Source organism: Anolis carolinensis, chromosome 1, assembly GCF_035594765.1.
Source record: "Anolis carolinensis isolate JA03-04 chromosome 1, rAnoCar3.1.pri, whole genome shotgun sequence".
Classification (NCBI taxonomy): domain Eukaryota; kingdom Metazoa; phylum Chordata; class Lepidosauria; order Squamata; family Dactyloidae; genus Anolis; species Anolis carolinensis.
The window spans coordinates 173,495,502-173,518,034 of NC_085841.1; the positions used below are offsets into that span (position 1 = coordinate 173,495,502).

Sequence of the window (22,533 nt, forward strand, 5' to 3'; positions counted from 1 at the left end):
AATTATAGTATGCCAAGTACATCATGTACAATCAACCAGCTGAATATCCACGAGGTCCCCATGGTCCCATGATGAGCTAGCAGTAACAACAAGCCACAAGACCCTGGCCACTCTTCACACACCTACGTGTATCTATTCCTTTTTATTAATTACCATTTGCAAGCTGCATTTGCATTACAATGTGGGTCCTGTCTGAATATTTGTGGCATGTTATATCAGCATAAAAATAATTGTGGAAATGGGTTGTTGTATGTCTGTGTGGCCATGTTCCAGAAGTATTCTCTCCTGACGTTTCACCCACATCTATGGCAGGCATCCTCAGAGGTTGTGAGGTATGGATAAACTAGGCAAGGAAAGGAAAAAATATGTATCTGTGGAGAGTCCAGGGTGTGGCAAGAGTCCTTTGTCACTGGGAAGCCAGCATTAATGGCTGCAATTTTCCAGAAACTGAATAAATGTAACTTCTGGAAAATGCTAAGGGCATTTCTGTAAATACACATGGGGCACATTCTTTTACTTTTGTCTTGGTGGATAGGGAGTTAATGGATCTTTTCTCAATGAGTGACGTAAAGACCTGGCACATATTGTTACAGACAATGCCTGTTTACACTGTGTTTTGGCCTCCTATCTGTATGGCTATGACTGCCTATTGCTGCTGCTTTGACAACTTAATGTTCTGTTCTTTTACCTGCTCTCAGGACAGGTCATCGTCCATGCTTGCCTGCTCCAGCTTCCTTTTCTGTAGCTGCTGAAGGGAATAATTCTAAGAAATGTGTGGACCTTCTCTGCATGGGTAAAATGGGCATCATCTGCAAAAAACTGTGGGTTGACAGCAGAGTCACCTATCACTCTGGGCACATGTGTTGCTGTATTGACTTTTGTGTCTTGTGGTGGCATTCCTTCACTTGCTGGTTAAGGACAGGGAGCAATACTACATTTTACACATCATGGTATAGCAGCAACTCCGCCAGTGATGCTGTGAGATTGCATAGTAATCCACCCATCTTGTATTTCTGGTTTCCAGTATTAGCATTTACTTATTATAGTTTGAAACTATCTTGGAATGTGTTGTACATGTTTTTGTCTGACACCTTAAGAAAAGTGGAAAATGGAAAATTAGACAACATTACACGCATACAAACAAACAGAGCCTTAAATTTTCAGTTTTGAAAATATGTTTATAACTTCGAATTGAAATTGACCTCCCAGAAAACTCTGAAATATGGGATGATTTTAGTGACAATGCAGAGTTCTTCTACAAGGAGCAGAAAAGGTTCTTGTTATTTTATTTCTGTCTTGCATAGGCAAGAAGCAGCGCAGTCTTCCATCATATTTCCGTGACTGCAACCAGGTTGTCTTGCTAAGCTACCACAGTTAGAGTACTTATCATCGTGTTTGCAAGGGTTGGCTGAAAATGAAAGGACATCAAAATTAATACAAGTTGAAATGCAACCAAGAAGGAAATCTTTAAGGAGATTTTTTCTTAAGTACGGCCATTTGGAAGATTCTTTAAAATAGAGAATTTGAGATCACTGCAAATATATTAGTAGCCATTTAAATAGATCTATTTATTGAAGTAGTAGTAGTCAAAAAGTAGGAGTCCAAAAATCATTTTAAAATATGGAAGGTCCTGTATGGGAGGGTCTCTCTCATTCTCCCATCTTCCTGTTTGTTAATGCTATGTGATAGCATCATGGGTTTTATTTTGGCTCCTCTATTTGTTGCCCCCAACAAATGGTCTCCAGGGATTTTCACAAATAGCTATGAATCTGCCCCTAGTTACACAAACACAGCTTTTTTACTGGCTGGGCATATGCAGTGGTGCAATTCTAGGGTCTGGACTCGGGGGTTTCTTACCACACTACCCTTTGTTCCTAGGGACAAATTCAGAAGTGCAGTCTATATATAAGCATAAACTTGCCATCTTCACTCACTTCCTTTCTTATACAACATGGTGACAGTAAACAGGCTACGTTGCATCCGTGTTCTAGTTGGGTGTCATTTTTTTTAAAATTTCTGCTTTTATAATGGAAGTTTCTTTCACTTACTGCAAAGTCCATTGTCACATGCATATGGGCAGTCTCCACAAGGTGGTCCTGACTTATATGGCGTTGGAATTAAGTGCTCTATGTTTCCGCTGAAAGATAAATATGAAGACATGCATACTCTAAATGAATCTGGATGCATCTAAGCTTATAGCAGCACTGGTCTTGTCACTAGAAGATTTTCTCAGTTAGGAAAAAATGTATTTATTGAACAGATAAACACATGGGAATGGGCCTCATGGGCCATCTAGTCCATTCCTCCTGCTAAGTGCAGGATCTCCATTGAAAACATCCCTAGTAAATCCAGCCTCTTTCTTTTTTGAAGACATCCAGAGAAGGAGACCTCAGTATCCAAACCACTCTTAGTATCAATAAGTTTCTTTTAAGCTTCAATTGAAATCTATCTTGTGACTTAATACCATTAGACCTGTTCCTACCCATTGGGGCAGAAGAGACCAGACCTTCCCTCTTTCTTTATGTATTTATAATCCTTGGGAGATTTAAAGAGTATAATCTCGTGATTCGTCTGTCATCTCTTCACCCAGTTAAACATGCCCAGTTTCTTTAAACTTTTCCCATATGTTCTCCTTACTTCTTCTCATCTTTGTTGCCCTTCTCTGAACCTGCTTCAACATGAGGTGCCCAAAATGAGGTGCCCAAAAATGAATGCAATGTTTTTGACAAGGCCAAATCAGCATAGCATATTACTTTTACTTCTCTCTATTTGGAAACAATGCTTCAATTAATGTAAGCTAAGGTAGCAGTCACGTTTTTGCTGCAGCATCACCCTTTTGGCTCATGTTCAACTTATGATCAACAATAATCCCAAAATCCTTTTTGCACCAAGAGAATAACCTGAAAACATTGGCTAAGGTCTTGTATCAGGAAATATAAAGTGCTCTTATGATGGAATTATAGTATGTCTCCTTTTCCCCCTGTTGCAGGACTTATCTTCCTTTTGACCGGCCATGGCAAAAGGACACACACTCAAACATATGTTAGAGTTACACTTGGGATGTCAGTTGTTATGTAAACTGGTTTTCTTTGCAAGTTACATTTTAACAGGATTATATCCTAGATATGTCAAAAACATAAAAACACATACGCAGGGCAGTACTGGCATACATAGTAGAATGGAAAAGGGGCGCTAGAACATCTGGCTTCATAGCATCCGACTTGGTAAGACCTGTACCAAACTACCTGTAGATATCAAAGCAAACACAGAAAAAATGATATTTGTTGTAGCATAAAAACGTGAATGACATACTGGCCTAAATTCTGTTACTATTCCCAAATAGAGTCATCTCACTGAGTCAGTTTTTATGCAAATCCTTTTTGATTCAGTGAGTCTAGCTATTGGATTTAATTCCACAAATGTCTGGAGGACATGGTAAAACAAAGAAATGTTAGACAGAATGATATGCTAGTGCCTGAATAGTGAATTAAAATGTCATATTTCTAGGAACAATCTAGCCAAGGTGCATGGTGACCCATCTGCCTGGAAACAACCCAGCGGACCCCAAAGTAATCTCTTAGGGTCCTTCTACACTGCTCAAAATGCGAGAGGTATCGGCATTTAAAATTTCAATTTCTCTGGAGCATCATTTGGATGTGGCAACATAGATGGGGCCTTACTGTGTCAGATTTCTTTTCAAAGGAGCAGCAGAACCAGCCTCTGACAAGGCTAGAATACATGGCAGATTGTTCTAAAAATATAAAACTCATGTATTCTGCTGCCCTGGAATCTAGAACTTGGAGCAATGGGTTTAAATGATAGGAAAGGAGATTCCAGTTGAACATTAGGAAAAACTTCCTGACTATAAGAGCTGTTCAGCAGTGGAACTCTCTGCCTTGGAGTGTGGTGGAAGCTCTTTCCTTGGAGGCTTTTAACAGAGGCTGGATGGCCATCTGATGGGGGTGCATTGATTGTGCTTTTCCTGCATGGCAGAATGGGGTTGGACAAGCTCTTCCAACTCTGTTATTCTACGATTCTATGTTTACCTCACTAATATCATTTAAAAATACCACCACTCTCCCATATGTTTTCTACCAGTTCCTGTATGAATTGTATGGATTTTTCAGTTGAACATACATTTGATAGAAGATAGGATTAGGCTACCTGAGTGTAATGTCCAATTACAGCGTTTGGGCTTGTTTTTCCAACGCCATACTTGAAATCTTTCTCCTCATCGTAAAGGGCCTGAATAACGACATCCCAGCGAGTAGCTGCCGTTGACATGTACAGATTTTCACCACATTGTCTTCCATCTAGAAAAAAGCAAATATTAGCAAAATACTTTGTACACTCAATTCTGCACAAAACGAATGCTTTCTAGTATTCTAACCCAACTTCAAGAATTCCACCTTTCCCCCCAAGTTAGCTGGACATCCCTTTGATTTAATCTTTAGAGGTCAAATCAAAATCCTCATGTTTAGATACATGAGGATTTTGATTTAACCTCTAAAGTATTTACCCAATATTCCTTCCTTTTTTTGTAGAAGAATCCTTTAAGCAACTCTGAAGGTTTTTGTAGTCAACACCTCCCAACAAACGATTCCCCCAGGCAGGAAGCAGCCAGGCTTGGAAGCTGCCAGGCTAATCGGAGCTAATCAAGCTAGCCAATTGCATCATTCACACTTGCTTCAGGCAGACAAGAGTTCTTTCTCCCACCCTGAACATTCCACAGATATATAAACCTCTCTTACCCAGTTTCTAACAGACCTCACAACTTCTGAGGATGCCTGCCATAAATGTGGGCAAAACGTCAGGAGATAATGCTTCTGGAAAATGGCCATACATCCCGGAAAACTCACAGCCACCAAGTGTTTTGTATTATTTTAATTGTTTGTGCATGAGTGCAAACTATATAACACCAAATTATTTAGAAATCTGGCAGCCCTATCCAGATCATTTTCAAACTACAAGTTTTTATATTATGAATTGATTGTTTTAATATGTATGCTTTTAACTCATGAGCTTTTAACTGATAACATTGGTGTTTATGTTTTTAACTGTGTTATATGTCTACTTGTTGCATATCTTAATCTGTTCTTCCTTTCGTTAAGTAAGGCAAGGAATATGCTACTACTATTACTACTATTACTTCTATTAAGTGGTTTGCAGCTAGAGCAGAGAGGTTATTCCAGTTCAGCACATGCTCTCTATCTTTCCAACAATGAGCCATCACCAATATTATTATTGCTGCTGTTTCATGTTTTACGAACCAAAATTCATTGTTGGTACAATATTATCCAAATACTACCGATGTGTGGAAGGCTTGCCAACTATATTCATATTGTGATTACTTATAATTGTACTCACCAACCATTCTCTCTGCTTTTGGGCTGTGCTCTTGAATACATTTGAGTGCCCACTTTTTTGCATTCTCAGCTGCTTTGGCATTCCATTCCTACATGGGAAAAAAGAAAGAAAACAACAAACTCTTGAGAATACATAATGTAAATATGAAGATGGTAAAACTGCTCTGCCTCTTTGTCAGTTTCATCTTCCTTCAAAATTTGGGCCCCATTTACACTGCCATAGAACACAGTTTCAGAATACAGTTTAACAGCATTATATTGCAGTGTAGACTCATAATCCAGTTCAGTGTGATTAAACTGTATCTTGCGACTGAATTCTATGGCAGTGTAGGTCCAGCCTGGGGGAGGAGGAACATTTGAAAATCCTGGATCCTGTACTTTTTGTAAAAACAATATTGATTGCATAACATTTCTCTCAAACAAATTATTTTTGGACTATTCTTCCACAAGTCAAAAGAATAATTTGTCCAAATCTGTCTTCTTTGAAAGCATAGATAATTATAAAAAGTTAGATTGGGGAAATTGTTTGAATGAGATAACTGATTGTGCTCCAGTTTCTACTACTGTAGAGTTTGGTTCCAGGATCACAGGATCCATGGATGTCCATTTCTAAATATATGCAATGTCTTAATAAAATTGTGTCCCTTCTTAAATGCCGAAGAACTCAAAAAAGTGACACTGTGTTGGATTGTAGAAGATACAGAATAAGATTTTTGTTCTTGGCTCAGTATACAAAGAACAGGAAAACAAATAAAGAGGCAAATCCTCAATTTCCAGGGCCCCACAAACATGCAGGCAAAGAGCCAGTGGGTGCCTGAGTATCTGCCATCAATCACCGCTTTAGGTATACTTTGAATACAAAGGGCTGTGAAGGCTTGCCTAAGCTTTAGGGCTGTGCAATCGATGAAAAACATATCTCAAAACTCATTATACAATTAGGGGGCACCAGTGTTTCATTTATAATCTTTTTCTAAAGTATTGTTAGCAAAAATGTCATTACTGTAACGAGAGTAACGAAATTTCGGTACTTTTTCGTTATAGTAATTGCACAAGTGGGGAAACTTTAATGGCTCATTTCTCTCTCATTTTTACAGCTATTGGGAGTTAAATTTGCAACAATGGTTGAACACATTTACCACTGTTAGCCCATTAAGTTTTGAACATTTCATGTATCCATAGAGTTTTGGGGAATTTTAAAAGTTTTTATAAACATCATTTTTAAAAAGAAACTACAGACGATCTCCTTGAATTTTCATCTATAATGAAACAAGGTAACAGGGGATCATGCCCCCCAACCTTCAGAAAAATCAATACACCTACTGATTTTAAGGATTTTCTAATAACTTTTGAAAAAAATGTGGTTATTTTTTAAGTTACAACAGCTATCTCATCGAAAGTCTCTCATATTAACCAATATTACTTCCATTTAGGGATTTCTTCCCAGCCTAGCACAGAGATTTACCTACTAGAAGTATCAGTCAGTCCTTCTCTTTGAGATTCAACAATTTATTGGAACTCTGGCTGGCCACTGCTAGGAGGGACAAATCTCTCCCCTATATTGACTGGGGCTTTCTGCTGCTGAGTGGAATTCTGGGAAATGTAGTTTAGGGCAGGCCCTTTTGAATTTTATGCCATAAGGCTCTTCGCATTCCCAAACTACATTTCCTGGAATTCTGAGCTTTCTCAGTTTCTTTCCCAGTGAATTCTGCTTTCTCCCTGCTGCTTCCCTCTCCTATTTGCAACTGGCCATTCATCTAAAGAGGAAAGGCAACCTTTTTGGCTTTGCTTTGCTTGCTTGTGCTGAAAATGAAACTGACTTTGGGAGCCTTTCAAGATTTACAAAATTTAAACAAAAAAGAATTGGGTAAGTTTAGATTCTTAAGTTTTTGGCATGGGCCACACACACGTTTTGGATATTGCCTTGTAAGTACGAATTTAATGAATTCAATCTGACTAATGAGGACTAATGATAATTTTGCACAGCCCCACTAAGTTTTGAAAATGTCAGGTAGATAGCCCTTTTGTTGTCAAGTTTGTACAGTCTCAAAAGTCATTCCCAACCTTTTTTTGACCAGGGCCCACTTGACCATGGACCACTCTCCAACATTACTACCAAAAGGGTTATGAATCAGTTTTTTGTCAACTTTAGATTTGGTTTGGTTATTTGCGGTTGCTGATTCAGAAAATTGCATTGGATAGACCACATCAGCTCTAGTTTCTGAAATAGAACATATGCTATCCAGTAGTTGCCATCTGCTCGCCTACAGAAATCATATTTAATAATCTAGAGCTGATGTGGTTATCCAATGCAATGGTCAGCTCTGCGGAAAGGAGTGGAAGCAAAATAAACAAATAAATAAATAAAGAGGAAGGAGGTTCGCAGACTGGATTTTTGTTTTCGTGGCCCACTGCTGGGCCACAGCCGACAGGTTGAGAACCACTGGTCTAAACTTGTTGGAAAATTTGGAATGATTCATAGCCTGCCTATCCTGGTAAACACCATGATTAAAAATATATTCATGGAGCTTCTCTTTTGAGTTCAGGACAGAGAGCTTATCAGACAGAGTGGAGTGGAATTTAAGCAGCTTCTGATGTTTTGTAGTCCAGGCTTTGCATTCTGCTAGCTGTTCAAAACATCCCTTGTGGAGAACCTAACTGAGGAATCTTTTATACTTCTCCAACAGTTAAATAGGGTAAAGTGAACCCGGGATATAATGGAGGGGGGATCAACCTCTGCCCAGACCAAAGCATCCTAGGACGCTAAATTCCCCCCATCTGATGTCCTAAATCAATAATTTAGTCTGTTGAAGCCCTTTGCACTATAATAGCCCACTGTCATGCAAGAAAGGGAACAATCAGAAGCAAATGCTGGAAACATATCAATGGAAGATAGAAAGTGAATAAGAAGATAAAGAAATTCAATAAATATGCAGAAAAATAAGCAGAAAAAATGAAAGGAAAACAACATAAGGTACATATCATTTTAAAATAACATATGAAACATTTACAGCTAGCTCTCCATATTATCTAGGGTGAAAGGTATAGAACCCCTGTGAAAATGAATATATATCTTGAGAAAATATCATTTTAGGAATCACTAGGTTCTCCAGCATGACTCTATAGTCAACCACCAGTAGAGGTTGATGATAGAATCACCTTGGAGGACCACAGAGATTACTAGAGAATGTTCTGTCTAGGAATTTCTGTCCTCCGTTGTGACTCAGGTCCTTTCTACACTGCTCTATAAAATCCAGATGATCTACTTTGATAATCTGGATTATATGGCAGTGTAGAGGGGGCCTAAATGGCCAACATCTGGAGGAAGATGACCTCAGAGTCTCACTGGAGGACCTAGAGATCTCTAGAGATAGCATTCTAATCAAATCTGCAAAAGTCAATGTGGAGCGGTGAGGGCGACCACTTTCCTTGCCCTTCCTGGCTTTTAAAACAGGCCAGTGGTGGGTTGGTAGATTGGTTTGTGAGAATTATTAATGCCTCTTTAGAACAGGGCAAATTTCCATCTTGCCTTAAACACGCGATAGTGAGGCCAGTTTTGAAGAAGGCCTCTTTAGATTCTACCGTTTTGAGTAACTTCCGACCAATCTCCAACCTCCCTTTTTTGGGCAGGGTCTTGGAGCGGGTGGTTGCCTCTCAGCTTCAGGGATTCTTGGATGATACTGATTTTCTGGACCAATCATAGTCTGGTTTCAGACCTGGGCACAGTACTGAGACGGCTTTGGTCGCCTTGGTGGATGACCTCCGCAGGGAACTGGACAGGGGGAGTGTGACCCTGCTGGTTCTCTTGGACATCTCAGTGGCTTTCGATACCATCGACCATGGTATCCTTCTGGGACATCTCTCTGGATTGGGCCTTGGGGACACAGCTTTGCTGTGGCTCCAGTCCTTTCTGGAGGGCCGTTCGCAGTCGGTGAAGCTGGGGGACACGTGCTCGGACCCCTGGCCATTGACCTGTGGGGTCCCTCAAGGTTCTATTCTGTCCCCCATGCTTTTTAACATCTACATGAAGCTGCTGGGAGAGGTCATCCGGAGTTTTGGAGTTCAGTGCCATCTCTACGCAGATGACACCCAAACTCTACTACTCTTTTCCACCAAAATCCAAGGAAGCCCCTTGGATACTGGACCAGTGCCTGGCCGCTGTGTTGGCCTGGATGAGGGTGAACAAGCTGAAGCTTAATCCTGACAAGACAGAGGTCCTCCAGGTCAGTCGTACGTCTGATTGGGGCATAGGGTGGCAACCTGTGCTTGATGGGGTTGCACTCCCCCTGAAGGCGCAGGTCCACAGCTTGGGGGTCCTCCTGGACTCAGCACTGACACTTGATGCTCAGGTGTCGGCGGTGGCTGGGAGTGCCTTTGCACAATTAAAACTTGTGCACCAGCTGCGGCCGTACCTTGAGAAGTCGGATCTGGCCATGGTGGTCCATGCCTTAGTTACCTCCAGACTGGATTATTGCAATGCGCTCTACGTGGGGCTGCCTTTGAAGACAGCCCGGAAATTGCAACTAGTCGTGTTTGGCAGCCAGGCTTCTAACTGGAGCAAATTACAGGGCGCGTTCAACACCACTGTTCAAGGATCTCAATTGGCTGCCGTTTATTTTCCGAGCCCAATTCAAGGTGCAGGTGATCACCTACAAAGCCCTGAACGGTTTGGGACCCACCTACCTTTGTGACCGCATTTCCCCCTATGAATCTGCACGGTCTCTACGCTCGTCGGGGGAGGCCCTCCTCTCGATACCACCACCTTCGCAATCGCGGTTGGTGGGGACGAGGGAGAGGGCCTTCTCCATCGTGGCCCCCCGGCTCTGGAACTCTCTCCCCAGGGAGATCAGGCAGGCCCCCACCCTCCTCACCTTTCGAAAGAGCCTGAAAACTTGGCTCTTCCAACAGGCCTTTGGTGACTGATCTCCATAGTAATAGATTGACCTGTTGCTTATCTCACTTATTATACCCTATTCCTTTAGCAGGCCATAGTGTATGCCTTCGCCAGCACTTTAATGGGACAATCATTCTGGGATCTACCTCACCTTGATTGAATCTGACACTAATTGCACTTTTTTGGCCCAGTTCTTTTTTAGAGCCGACCCAGGATTTTATCATAGTATATTTACTGTATCTTGACCTATGACTTGTTTTATTGTTGATTGATTGTTTTATTGTTATGTTTTTATATTGTTTGTGACCTGGACTTGGCCCCATGTAAGCCGCCCTGAGTCCCTTCGGGGAGATGGGGCGGGGTATAAAAATAAAATTATTATTATTATTAAGAGATGGCTATATAATTTAAAGGATCTAAAGTATATCTAACTAGAATGAACTGCATTATGCCTTAAAATATTAGAGTAAAAGTAAATACACGACTGATACATTTAAACTAGCTAGTAATAATAATGCACAATAGCAGCAAAATTCAGCACTAGATTAGACAGAAGAAATTTCCTTCTCTGTTTTTGTGGCCAGAAAAATGAAATCTGGCAATTGTCTCTGTTTAAGACTTGCTCCGATCTGCCAATAAATAAGTCAAATACTACACACATTTTTTTCTGAAATTTTCAAGAGAGTGGGCAGTAGTAACCTGAATAAAATTACATACAAACTAATATGAGTCAAAGATTCTACAACCCATTTCACTGTAAATTGGGCATCCAGTTTGACTAGTAAACAACAAATTGTACTGGAAAACAGTTAAGTTCTCCAGATAGCAAACAGGGCTCTCTTGGGAGACAAAGTACAAACCTAAATACATTAGGGGACAAATTTCTTATGTGATAGACACAGAGTACTAAACGCCAGTGTCCTTCATCCATAGAAGGATACCTGTGGTAGGTCTGGTGGTCCACAGACTGGCCAAATGCCTACACACACACACACACACACACACACACACACACCTAAAATGGAAAGTAGCCATAGTTTACTCCTGGCACTGAACAGTGTTTTTTTTAAGTTAAGCAAGATGGCCCTATAACCTATAGAAAGTAGAAATCGCCAGTTGTGAAGGCAGTGGGCGGAGTCATGCAAGAGAAAAGAACACTGGGATGCCTGTGGTGGAGGAAAAACAGAAAATCTAAGATGAAATGGTCCTCGCATGAAAGTCTTCACTTGGAGGGTGGGCAGGATGGTATTTGTGGAGGACATTGGCAGGGCTTTTGGACACTTTTATTATGTGTATAGATAGATTATGATTGGGAAAGGTCACAAAACAATATCTTCTCACAATTATGGTATGCCCTACAGGCAAATTCAGATAAAGTGGTAAGCATGAGATAGATGACAGATGTCAATTTTCTTATAATCTAAAGTCCCAGGCTTTCAACCGGTAAGCTTTGGCTTCACTACGTCATGGTATTGTGAACCTGAGCAGTGATAGCACTCTCTGGTAAATAGATGTTATCTCAGCTTCTACTTAGTTGTGCCTTTAAGAAGTGTCTATTCGTTCCGCATACATGCCTAGACAGGGGAAGGGAAGGAGAAAGGCAAAGCATGTATGGGAAACTATTTTGAAGAGAGCAACACAAAGAAGGAACTAAAAGTAAGCAAGAATGTTGACATTATCTGTCAAAAGGAATATGAAGCCAAGATCGGAGGAAATGTATCATTATATTTTGACAAGTCTCCACCCCATAATTATGATTGTTTCTCATCAAGCTTGTTTGTTTAAACTGAATTTACATGATCAGCTCCTATACAGATCCTCACATGACAAACTTAGGACACACAAGCCTTCTTTTCCATTGGCATGCAATGATTTCATAGAGTTGAAAGGTTTTATTGTTTCAGATACTTAGCAGATATAAAAAATCTAATGAACAAAATATCGTGTTTCATCACACAATCATCACATTTTAATCCAGTGGTTCTCAATCTGTGGGTCCCCAGATGTTTTGGCCTTCAACTCCCAGAAATCCTAATAGCTAGTAAACTGGCTGGGATTTCTGGGAGTTGTAGGCCAAAACACCTGGGGACTCACAGGTTGAAAACCACTGCTTTAATCTCATTTTTGGTAGGAAAAAGGGAGGTGCGACTATTATGTAATGAAATAAAATTGTTGCTTTCTGTTCGCCAAATTCCATTTAAAAAAATAAAGAACACCCTGTTTTATATTCAGGATGCACACTCAAGAATTCTGTGTTTGCTAAAATTGTCCTTGAGGGAGAAAGGGATGAGGGCGAGCTTCGTGTTTATTTACACTGTCTGTGAAGAGAAAAGAGAGTTTCTCAGCTTTATAAACACCTGTGATGACTATGTGAGGAAAAGAAAAAAACCATTACGGGACCATAAAACTTTGGGTGAAACTATTATGTGATGAAATGTGGTAGTTTACAAATCTTAACACAAGGGATCTGAGGAGGCTGCTCCACAAATGAAAATAAACTTTTTCAGTGTAACTCAGGCTGAATCTACATTGCCATATAATGCAGTTTCAGAATGCAGATTAACTATATTGAACTGATTATATGGCAGTGTAGACTCATATAATCAAGTTCAATGAAGTTAATCTGCGTTCTGAAACTGCACTAGATTCAGCCTCATAGGAGTCTTAGCACAGGTTTGAAAGCACTGCTTTTCAGATAGCATTCAAAGAGATAGCTGTGCTAATCTATTGTAGCATAAAACGACATCAGATTGCATGTGTTGAAGTGGACTGTAGTCAATAAAAGATTAAGCTAGTATTCTTTTGGAAATCTTTACTGTCTTTCATGTAAAAGAAGGAAACTCCAGTGAGTTAGGGCATCATGCTGTGGCTTCACTCCTAAGTACGACTCAAACTCAACTCAGTGGGATGCAGTTCTGAGTGAATGTGTTTAGGATTAAATTGCAAAGGAAATATATAGCACAGATCAGTGAGACTAGTCGTGGCTTTTGTTCCTGTCAAAACATTTCAACTGGCAAAGGTGCACATTGTAACCAACAGAAAGGCCAAGGAGGTACCATGCAATATTTTTTTTGCCTTACCATTTTTAACATGTTACTAGCAGATGGTCTGACTCCTCTACGCAGGGCATTGTGCTTGTCAACAATGATTCTTTGATCTTCAATGGAGGTTGATTCTGCTGTATGCATCTAAAGTGACAGGAGATACATTTTTTCACGTGGATATCTTGATATGAATATAAACCAGTTTTTCGCATAGCAATTGATTTTAGCAATGACATCACTAAAAAAGTGGCGGAGAGGCTTTTGAAGGGATCCCTATCTCCCCCTCCCGCCCTCGCCTCTGGTTTTTCACTCAAGTCAAGGCTGCTCTGCTTGTCAGAATCCATCCTTCATTAATAAGCAGTAGTGATGCAAAAAGCTCTCCCTCCACAAATTTAGCTTTGAGGATCCAAGAATGGAGTCTGCCGATCTATGCCTGAGCTTGCAGCACATTGTGTATATGTGTATGCGACTTCAGAAAAATGCTATGAAGTTTCTCCGTTTACTTTGCTTAACTCTCCTTTCTCCAGCCCCCCCCCCCCCCCCAATGCCTCATTCCTGATCTACTTTAAAAAGCAGTTTGTCAACAAATTTCTGGTTTGGTGAAGGGGGATGCAACCCAGAAGGAATTCAACTACAGCCACTTACCTTTGCAGCTGTCACCACTGGCCCCACCATGTCAGGGTCAGATGGAGACCAGGTATGGGGGAAGAAGGAAGGAAGGGGTGGCGAGTTCCCATCAAAGACCCCTGGAATAATTTATGTCCCAATGATTTTAATAGCTGTTCAACATAAGCCAGGATTGCTAGCACTCTTTGCAAATTTTAGAAACTTACATATCCAGGTAATAGTTGCAGTACAGTAGGAAGACACAGCAAGACAATGAACAAGCCCATCTCTGAAAACAAAAGGCATAAAGATTTCTATTTACTTTTGCAGTCTATATGTAATGGTAAATATTTCCCATGACATTAAGTCTAGTCATGTCTGACTCTGGGTGCTCACCTCCATTTCTAAGCCAAAGAGCTGGCATTGTCCATAGACATCTCCAAGATCATGTGGCTGGCATGACTGCATACAGTGCTGTTACTTTCCCGCTGGAGCAGTACCTATTGATCTACTCACATTTGCATGTTTTCAAACTGCTAGGTTGGCAGAAGCTGGGGTTAATAGCAGGAGCTCATCCCGCTCCCCAGATTCAAACTGCCGACCTTTTGATCAGCAAGTTCAGCAGCACAGCGGTTTGAATTGTTGTTTTTACATTGTTTTTAGGCATTGAATTTTTGCCTATTTATTGTAAGCCGCTTTGAGTCCCCTCGGGGAGAAAGGCGAGGTAAAAGTGATGTAAATAAAATAAATAAAAATAAAATAAATTAACCCACTGCACCACTGGGGGCTCCTATACAGTCTACTTACTGAAATTGGGGATATCTTTTGTGTGTGGTGGTTTAGATTCCAAAATGCTTGCATAGCTTTAGCCAGCCATGAAGTAAATATATATCACTCAAACCATAGTCTTGACTCCTCTCTTCCCCAAATATGGTCATTCCTTCCTAAGTTCCTTGAAGCAATGGCAGGTATATCTATGGCCTATGGATAGCTTTTTGGGAAATCAAGTAGAAATGGTTTAAATCTTCCCATGGCTGTTAATGTTTTTGTCTATGTTGAGCTTAATATATTGAAGGATACAATGTGGAACATATGTCCCAGAAGCAGCAAACATAGTGGCATACAAAGATGTTACCACCTGTCAGCTGCAGGCCTTTGCCATCTTAAAAATAAACCAACTTGAGGTAGAATAGCATTACTGTATTTCATCACATAATAGTCACGCTTTTGATCCCTTTATTTTTTCAGAAAAAGGAGTGTGCGACTATTACATGATGAAAACAAATGGGTGCATGCGTTCAGCTTTCAGATTCAGCTGCCTGAAGCACTGTGCCTGAACGGCAAGCGGGTGAGTTGGGAGAGTGAATGAAACACCATGCCTGAAGTTGTAGATGTAAAGGTATCTTCAGGCTTACCATCAAAGTAGAGAACTGCTGTTCTCAGAGAACCTCTATACTGTACATTCTCCTCAGTAGAAATCTGATGCTGAAGGTGCATCTTCCTTATCCTAACTTCACTAACTGCTACTCACTTTTTTGGAAGCAGACAACATTGGTAAAGCAGAATCCTTACCTTATTCTCCTGAGTATGACTGGAAAAAGTTTCTTTGTAGCTTGTAAGAAGGTATGGAAGTTAGTGGATGATGCTAATACCTTTATATAGACTTCCTGTTTTCTGAGTTGCCAAATGACTCAATGTTCAACGGTAAATTGCACTATGTAATTATGATCAGACAGATGTTCACACGTGTAATGATTTCATTTCTGGGAATTGAACAATAATTTTCTAATACAACAGAAAAACTTTGTTTCTTGATGCTAGCAAGAGATTAAATAATCCATTTAAAGTTTCTTATAAGCATCTGAATTATTGCACAAGTTCATATATGAGATTATGAAATGTTCATAGAGAACAGAGCCTTTAATTCCTATTTCTTAAATATTTTGTAACTAAATTTGAAGATGAAAAAATGAAGACGTGTGTATTATGGGTTATGTGTGAACAATGCAACAGCCAATTGTTTGAATGTTGTGTCTTCTGTGTGGTTCACATAGAAAATTGGGCTAAGAAAACAGAATTGGTTGTAAGTCAGATGTTTGTAACTCGGGGACTGTCTGTAATCAGAAACGTCCATGTGGTTATACTCCCTATGCCAAAAGAATGTTCCACATAAATTAATATATCCATTAATACAGGTATGGACGGGAAGGTAAAGGTAAAGGTTTCCCCTGACGTTAAGTCCAGTTGTGATCAACTCTGGGGGTTGGTGCCCATCTCCATTTCTAAGCCGAAGAGCCGGCATTGTCCATAGACACCTCCAGGTCATGTGGCCGGCATGACTGCATGGAGTGCTGTTACCTTCCCGCCAGAGTGGTACCTATTGATCTACTCACATTTGCATGTTTTCAAACTGCTAGGTTGGCAGGAGCTGGGGCTAACAGCGGGCGCTCATTCCGCTCCCAGGATTTGAACCTGGCATCTTTCGGTCCGCAAGTTCAGCAGCTCAGCCTTTAACACACTGTGCCACCAGGGTTTTCCATATCCTGCTGTTTCCCAGTAATTAAGTCACCCATTGCTACTGATGTGCAAAACCCACCAACAGCTCACAATCATAACGTACTTTACAAGCATGTTCCTATTTTGAAGTTTCCTCACATTTTGATGCTACTTATTGACCATAATAATAAAAGAATATAAATATAACATACTTCACAATCATGTCTACAAATAACAATATTTTTTTGGGGAAAAAGACCTGACCTAGGAACAGAATTCTTTGAAAAAGAATGGAAAACAGCCTAAACATCATATGATTAGTAAAGAGTAATTTGGATGTGGCGGGAAAAGAAGCAGCAGTAAATAAAAGAAGGAATAGTGATCTAGATAACATTTGACCTACTCGGAAGAATCGTAAGATATTTCTTTTCCTATAAGTGGATAGCAAATGTGCATCTTTCCAGTAAATGATGACTTAAGAAACTCTATAGTCTTTCACTGCTGATGTTGAAATATCAGGAACTCTGGATGTTTTCTTCTTCCTGGTTTGTATTTGTTTATGCATTGAAGATACCCAGTCAGGATTACTGGAATGGATGTCTGGCATACCATCTTTTAGCTATTGCGTAAATTCAATTAGCATCAGCATAGAGACACAATAGATGCACATGCCTTCCATTGTATCAGTTTCCATTGACTGCTTAAGCGGATTAGGGATTAATTTGAGTATGAAAATTTCTCGTGAAAGGCAGAAGGCAATGAGTAACACTATGTTACATGCCAAGAAACAATGTAGTAGTCTGGAATATAAGCATGCAAAAAGATCTTGTAGCACCTTAGAGGCAAAATAGACTATGGCTTCATCTACAGTAGGACTAATGCAGTTTGATATCAGTTTAACTGTTGAGGCACAATGCTAGGAAATCTTAGGATTTGTAGTTTGGTGATGAACCAGGACTTTTTGGCAGAGACAGCTAAAGCCCTCAAAAATTTACAACTCTCATTATTCTATAGGATTGAGCCATGTGAGTCAAAGTGGTATTAAACTGCATTAATTCTACAGTGTAGATGCACCCCAACTCTATGCAAGCTTATGCTACCAACTTCATAAAACTCATTCTATAAGGTGCTACAAGATCTTGTAAGCTCTGCACTGTAGGACATGATATGGCGCAAACTTGAGATTCACAACTTGAGATTCACAAGCATGAGATTCTTCTGCTATTGAAATCATTAGGCCAGTCATATGTTACCAAACCAATACCATACATTTTCATGTCTTGAAGTTTTGCTTCTCAGTTTGATTTTCTGATCACATGGATCATGAAGATGGAAAATTGTACAACTATCACTATGACTCTTTTTGTAGGTGCTATGAAGGTAATGGTAGCAGAGGAGTCAGAATTAAGGAGGGAAAGAGGAGACACATTGGAAAAATTATGCTGGACCAACAATACAGCTTTATTGGAATTAGAAAAAAACTTTTAAAATGTTAACCTGCCTTTGTTCTTTCCAAAATAAAAGAGAGTGGAAGGAGAGGGGAATATTTGTGTGCATGGAAGAGGTGGATAGTGACAAATACTGTCTTGAGAAATCAGCAGCCCAATGTGGGAGGATTTAGAGGATTTTTCTCTGCAGCTCAGAAATCTACCCAATAATAAACTTTAAGAGCAATCTGTGCTAGAGGAAGTGAGAGGGGCTCTGTCTGGCTGCCTTTGAGACAACACCTGTGTGCCCTGCACAGTGGCAGTGGTTGTATCTATGTGAGTGGGTGGCTGGGTGGAATTTTAGGTGTGGATTGTTTGTGGTTATTGTAATCAGAAATCTACACTGCCATATAATGCAGTTTCAGAATGCAGATTAGCTGCATTGAACTGGATTATATTGCAATGTAGATTCATATAATCCAGTTCAATCTGCATTATATGAGTCTACACTGATTATTATAATGCAGTTCAAACTGCGTTATATGACAATGGAGATGCGCCCTGAATCCACTGACCAAAAAGTTATCGAAGTCCAAACAGCTTCAAGTGGAAAGTCTCTTGGTCATCCCATTATGCAGAACCAAAAAAAGCACAACTTTCTAACTCTGTGGTTAGACAGTCTACTTGCTTTTATTCATTTCCCCCCTGTTGTCTCATCTTTTACCTATCAATTCACCTTCTTACACACTTACTCTTTCATATGAATGGTAAGCCTTCTTGAGCCATAGCAAGCCTTGTGGGTTTTCTCGACATGTGTCAAGCGTTGTGGTTTCCTAATCTGGTGACACAACATCAGTGCCCACTGTCTACATAAGCGGCTTGCTTTGAGGAAATGGTGAAGTTTTTACTTATGCTAGCTAGATCTTTGGTGGCACAATAGTCATAGCAATGGTAATATGTTAGTAATAGGAAACCCAGCAAGTGACTGTCTATATTGAAATCACAGTAACAGGTTGTAGATCTTAGGTAACAGATACAGTAACAAAGAGGTTTAAAAATGAACATTTCAAATCCTGGCTAATTTAAACTATAGGTAGCAGAACTAACAACTCAGGATTCATCCCACACAGTTGCAAGGTAGTTTCAAATAGCCTTAAATATCTTTTTTCCATTTCCTCACCTGCTCTCCCCCTCTATTTTGTAAGGATAATTATATGTGAACTAATCACTGATGCTGTGTGTGTGTATATAGCTTCTGAATAGGCCTATTGTTTTAACAAAAGAAGCCAGGATTTTCAGACTGGCCAGAAAAACTGGTCCTGGGGAGCAGTAAGGCACGTTTTGCTATAACTAGATTTGCAACTTCATGCAGCAGCTTTCAAAGTACAACTCGGTCCCCCTCCCCAAATGACAGTCATTGATCTTTGACAGATTTTTTTCCCCCTCCAGCTACATGGATGTTTAGAGACATTTTCTCACCTTCAAATATATATGGCCCAAAATGTCCTTGTATGTTTATGTACAAAAACTTGTGGAAATGGAAATACACTTGCTTTGTGTTGGGCAGTTGTACTGCATCAGACCACGGTGATGCAGCAGGTTAAATCGCTAGGCTAGAGAATTTGCTGACCGGAAGGTCAGCAGTTTGAGTCCGTGGGACGGGGTGAGCTTCTGTCGCTAGCCACAGCTTCTGCCAACCTAGCAGTTCGAAAACATGCAAATGTGAGTAGATCAATAGGTAGCACTTTGGTGGGAAGGTAACAGTGCTCCATGCAGTCATGCTGGCCATGACCTAGGAGATGTCTATGGACAATGCTGGCTCTTCAGCTTAGAAATGGAGATGAGCACAACCCCCCAGAGCCGGACTCGACTAGACTTAATGTCAAGAGGAAGCCTTTACCTTCTATCAACATGAGACGAAAATAGTCACAAGACACAGTGCCTCCTTCAGAATGTCAGGAGCAAACAGTGGCTGAGATGGGGCTCCAAAATGGCAAGGCAAGCTCCTTCTCTCACCTGTGTAGTGGTGGCATTCAGAAATTAAACTAATAATAATAATAATAATAATAATAATAATAATTTATATTCCACCTTATCGCTCCAGAGGGACTCAGGGCGGATTCCAAACATAAAAGGCCCAAACACAACAACAATACACCTATAATAATGAAAATTGACAGCCCAACATATAAAAACAAAATTTAGCTTAACAACTAAAATTAAATTAAAAACACAACCTGTTACAAAAAGCAAACCTATGATCAAATGGTCAGAAGGTGACAATGACAACCACTAAGCACTAAACATGAGATTGAAGAAAGAGAAATTGCAATGTCTAATCCTTGCTTTGGTCAGTCCAAATGGCAGAGTAAGTGTTCAAAGTTTGGCTCCAGAGTTCCTCCTTGTGCTCCTGGCTTACAACAGTGAGCTGATTGCTATTTCATTTCTTTTTTTCCCTGGTCAATATCCCTTCAGCCCCAAGGGACAAGTAGCTTCCAAAAGAGATCATGACAAATGGGACAAGCAAGCTTCTGGTTTGCTCTGATCAACCTGCCTAACTTTGAAGTGAAACTAGATAAAGTTTATCCTTATCTTATCTCTCTTTTACAGAATACTTGTTCATATGTCTGAAACAAAGGTTGGATAAGGAACAGGAAGGTTCTCTTATCCTAAGAGAAGAAAGGAGAAGATAAAGAGAGCTTATTCAAAGAATAGCAATCTGAAGTCCTAATTTCTCTGGGTGTTTGTAATCTTCAATTATCAACTTTTTGTTTGGCTTCAGAATTTACAACTCTTGGAGCCTAGCTTATAAATACGCGTAGCTAGTTTTGATCAGAGGAGTGAGATTTAGGAAAGATAAGGAGATACTAAGGAGAGATCAGTAGAGACAACCATACACTTGTTACAGGACTAAAACCAGAAAAATTATTTCAGATGAATGCTTTTATGAGTAAAATCCATAGACATTTGGCTTGGTAATTTACTACAAGGACTTTAAGAACTAAATGTATGCATAGTTTCTAATGTCCAACTATTCCCTAAGAGTAAATTCTATGCTTAAACCACTGAGAAAATTGAATTGTGTTATGGAACAACTGGAGATAACAACCTCATAAATATTCAATAAACATTTAATCTGGAAACAGTAAATGAATGATTCATCTGACACTATTCTGCATTCAACAGGCCACTGTTTTAGTAAAGAGATGAATTCCTGCTCATGAAAATCAACTGGAATTTTATTTATTTCTGAAAGCTTATCAACACAATAGCTATTCAAATCTGATGGCTATACTTAATTTCTATTATATATGACATCAATGACATAACAGCTTTGAAGAAATTAGTACATGGCTGTACACAAACCAACAGCCATGATGTATAAAACCGATAACCACTACAATAGTTACCTTATTGTGCAGCTCACAAGAAGCGATGAATACCAGAATGCAAGTCTTTGCTGTGTTTAAGTTGCTTTGGTTCTTATACTTTCTCAACAAGAAAAAAACCTGAACAAAGAGTCTCCAGAAGGTATGAATAGCTCATTCATGACTAGAAGAGTAGAAAAAAGCAAGAAGGACCAAGAAGGCTGTTTAACTCTTTGCAGATTCATTTTTTTTAAAAAAAAGAAGAATGGTCACATTTGTATTTCCTAAAGCAATATTGTGATATGAAAATAATGATGTAATCACACTACCAGCAGGGATAATACTGATTCCATTCTGTTCATTATTGTTGTCTGTTATGAGCTATATACATTTTCAGTTTCTGTTTAAGCAATAACATTGTAGTGCCAATTCTCCCATAATACACTGTTTGATTTTTATGCCTATTTTATATACCTGGATCACATAAAAATTTCTCAGACAGAAATGGATAGTGAGTGGGAAAAGTTTTAAAAGCTCTACGCTAGTGAAGGGTCAGGGCAAATATTCACATAAAGAATGCTCAAACTTCTGTACAATGGCACTTATTTCCCATGCCAGTAAGGTAATGCTTAAGATCCTGCAAGGTAGTCTCCAGCAATACATGGAGCGAGAGTTGCCAGATATACAAGCTGGCTTTAGAAAAGGCAGAGGAACAAGAGACCAAATTGCCAATATCCATTGGATAATGGAGGAAGCTAGGGAGTTTCAGAAGACATCTATTTCTGCTTTATTGACTATTCTAAAGCCTTTGACTGTGTGGATCATAATACATTGTGGCAAGTTCTTGGTGATATGGGGATACCAAGTCACCTTGTCTGTTTCCTGAGAAATCTGTATAACGACTAAGTAGCCACAGTAAGAACAGACCACGGAACAACAGACTGGTTCAAGATTGGGAAAGGAGTACGGCAGGGCTGCATACTTTCACCCTCCCTATTCAACTTGTAGGAAGAACACATCATGCGACGTGCGGGGCTTGATGAATCCAAGGCTGGAGTTAAAATTGCTGGAAGAAACATTAACAACCTTAGATATGCAGATGATACCACTCCGATGGCTGAAAGTGAGGAGGAGCTGAGGAGCCTTATCACCAAAGTGAAAGAAGAAAGTGCAAAAGCTGGGTTGCAGTTAAACATCAAGAAAACCAAGATTATGGTAACCAGACTGATTGATAACTGGCAAACAGAGGGAGAAAACATGGAGGCAGTGACAGACTTTGTATTTCTAGGCGCAAAGATTATTGCAGAGGCAGACTGCAGCCAGGAAATCAGAAGA

General features: G+C 39.9%; 1 protein-coding gene across 3 annotated transcripts in view; it reads right to left on the reverse strand.

The window, feature by feature from the left end:
• Positions 1-1,157: 1,157 nt before the first annotated feature.
• The window catches only part of LOC100557540 (cysteine-rich venom protein pseudechetoxin-like), a 67,229-nt gene continuing 45,853 nt past the window's right edge, over positions 1,158-22,533 (reverse strand). For all 3 annotated transcript variants that reach the window (XM_062959167.1, XM_062959150.1, XM_062959159.1), the window contains exons 10-16: positions 14,135-14,196; positions 13,338-13,445; positions 5,368-5,455; positions 4,165-4,313; positions 3,151-3,245; positions 2,049-2,137; positions 1,158-1,408 (exon numbers count right to left, since the gene is read on the reverse strand). In XM_062959167.1, the coding sequence (XP_062815237.1) occupies positions 1,281-1,408; positions 2,049-2,137; positions 3,151-3,245; positions 4,165-4,313; positions 5,368-5,455; positions 13,338-13,445; positions 14,135-14,196 (719 nt within the window). In that variant the 3' untranslated portion in view covers positions 1,158-1,280. The remainder of the gene's footprint in view (positions 1,409-2,048; positions 2,138-3,150; positions 3,246-4,164; positions 4,314-5,367; positions 5,456-13,337; positions 13,446-14,134; positions 14,197-22,533) is intronic.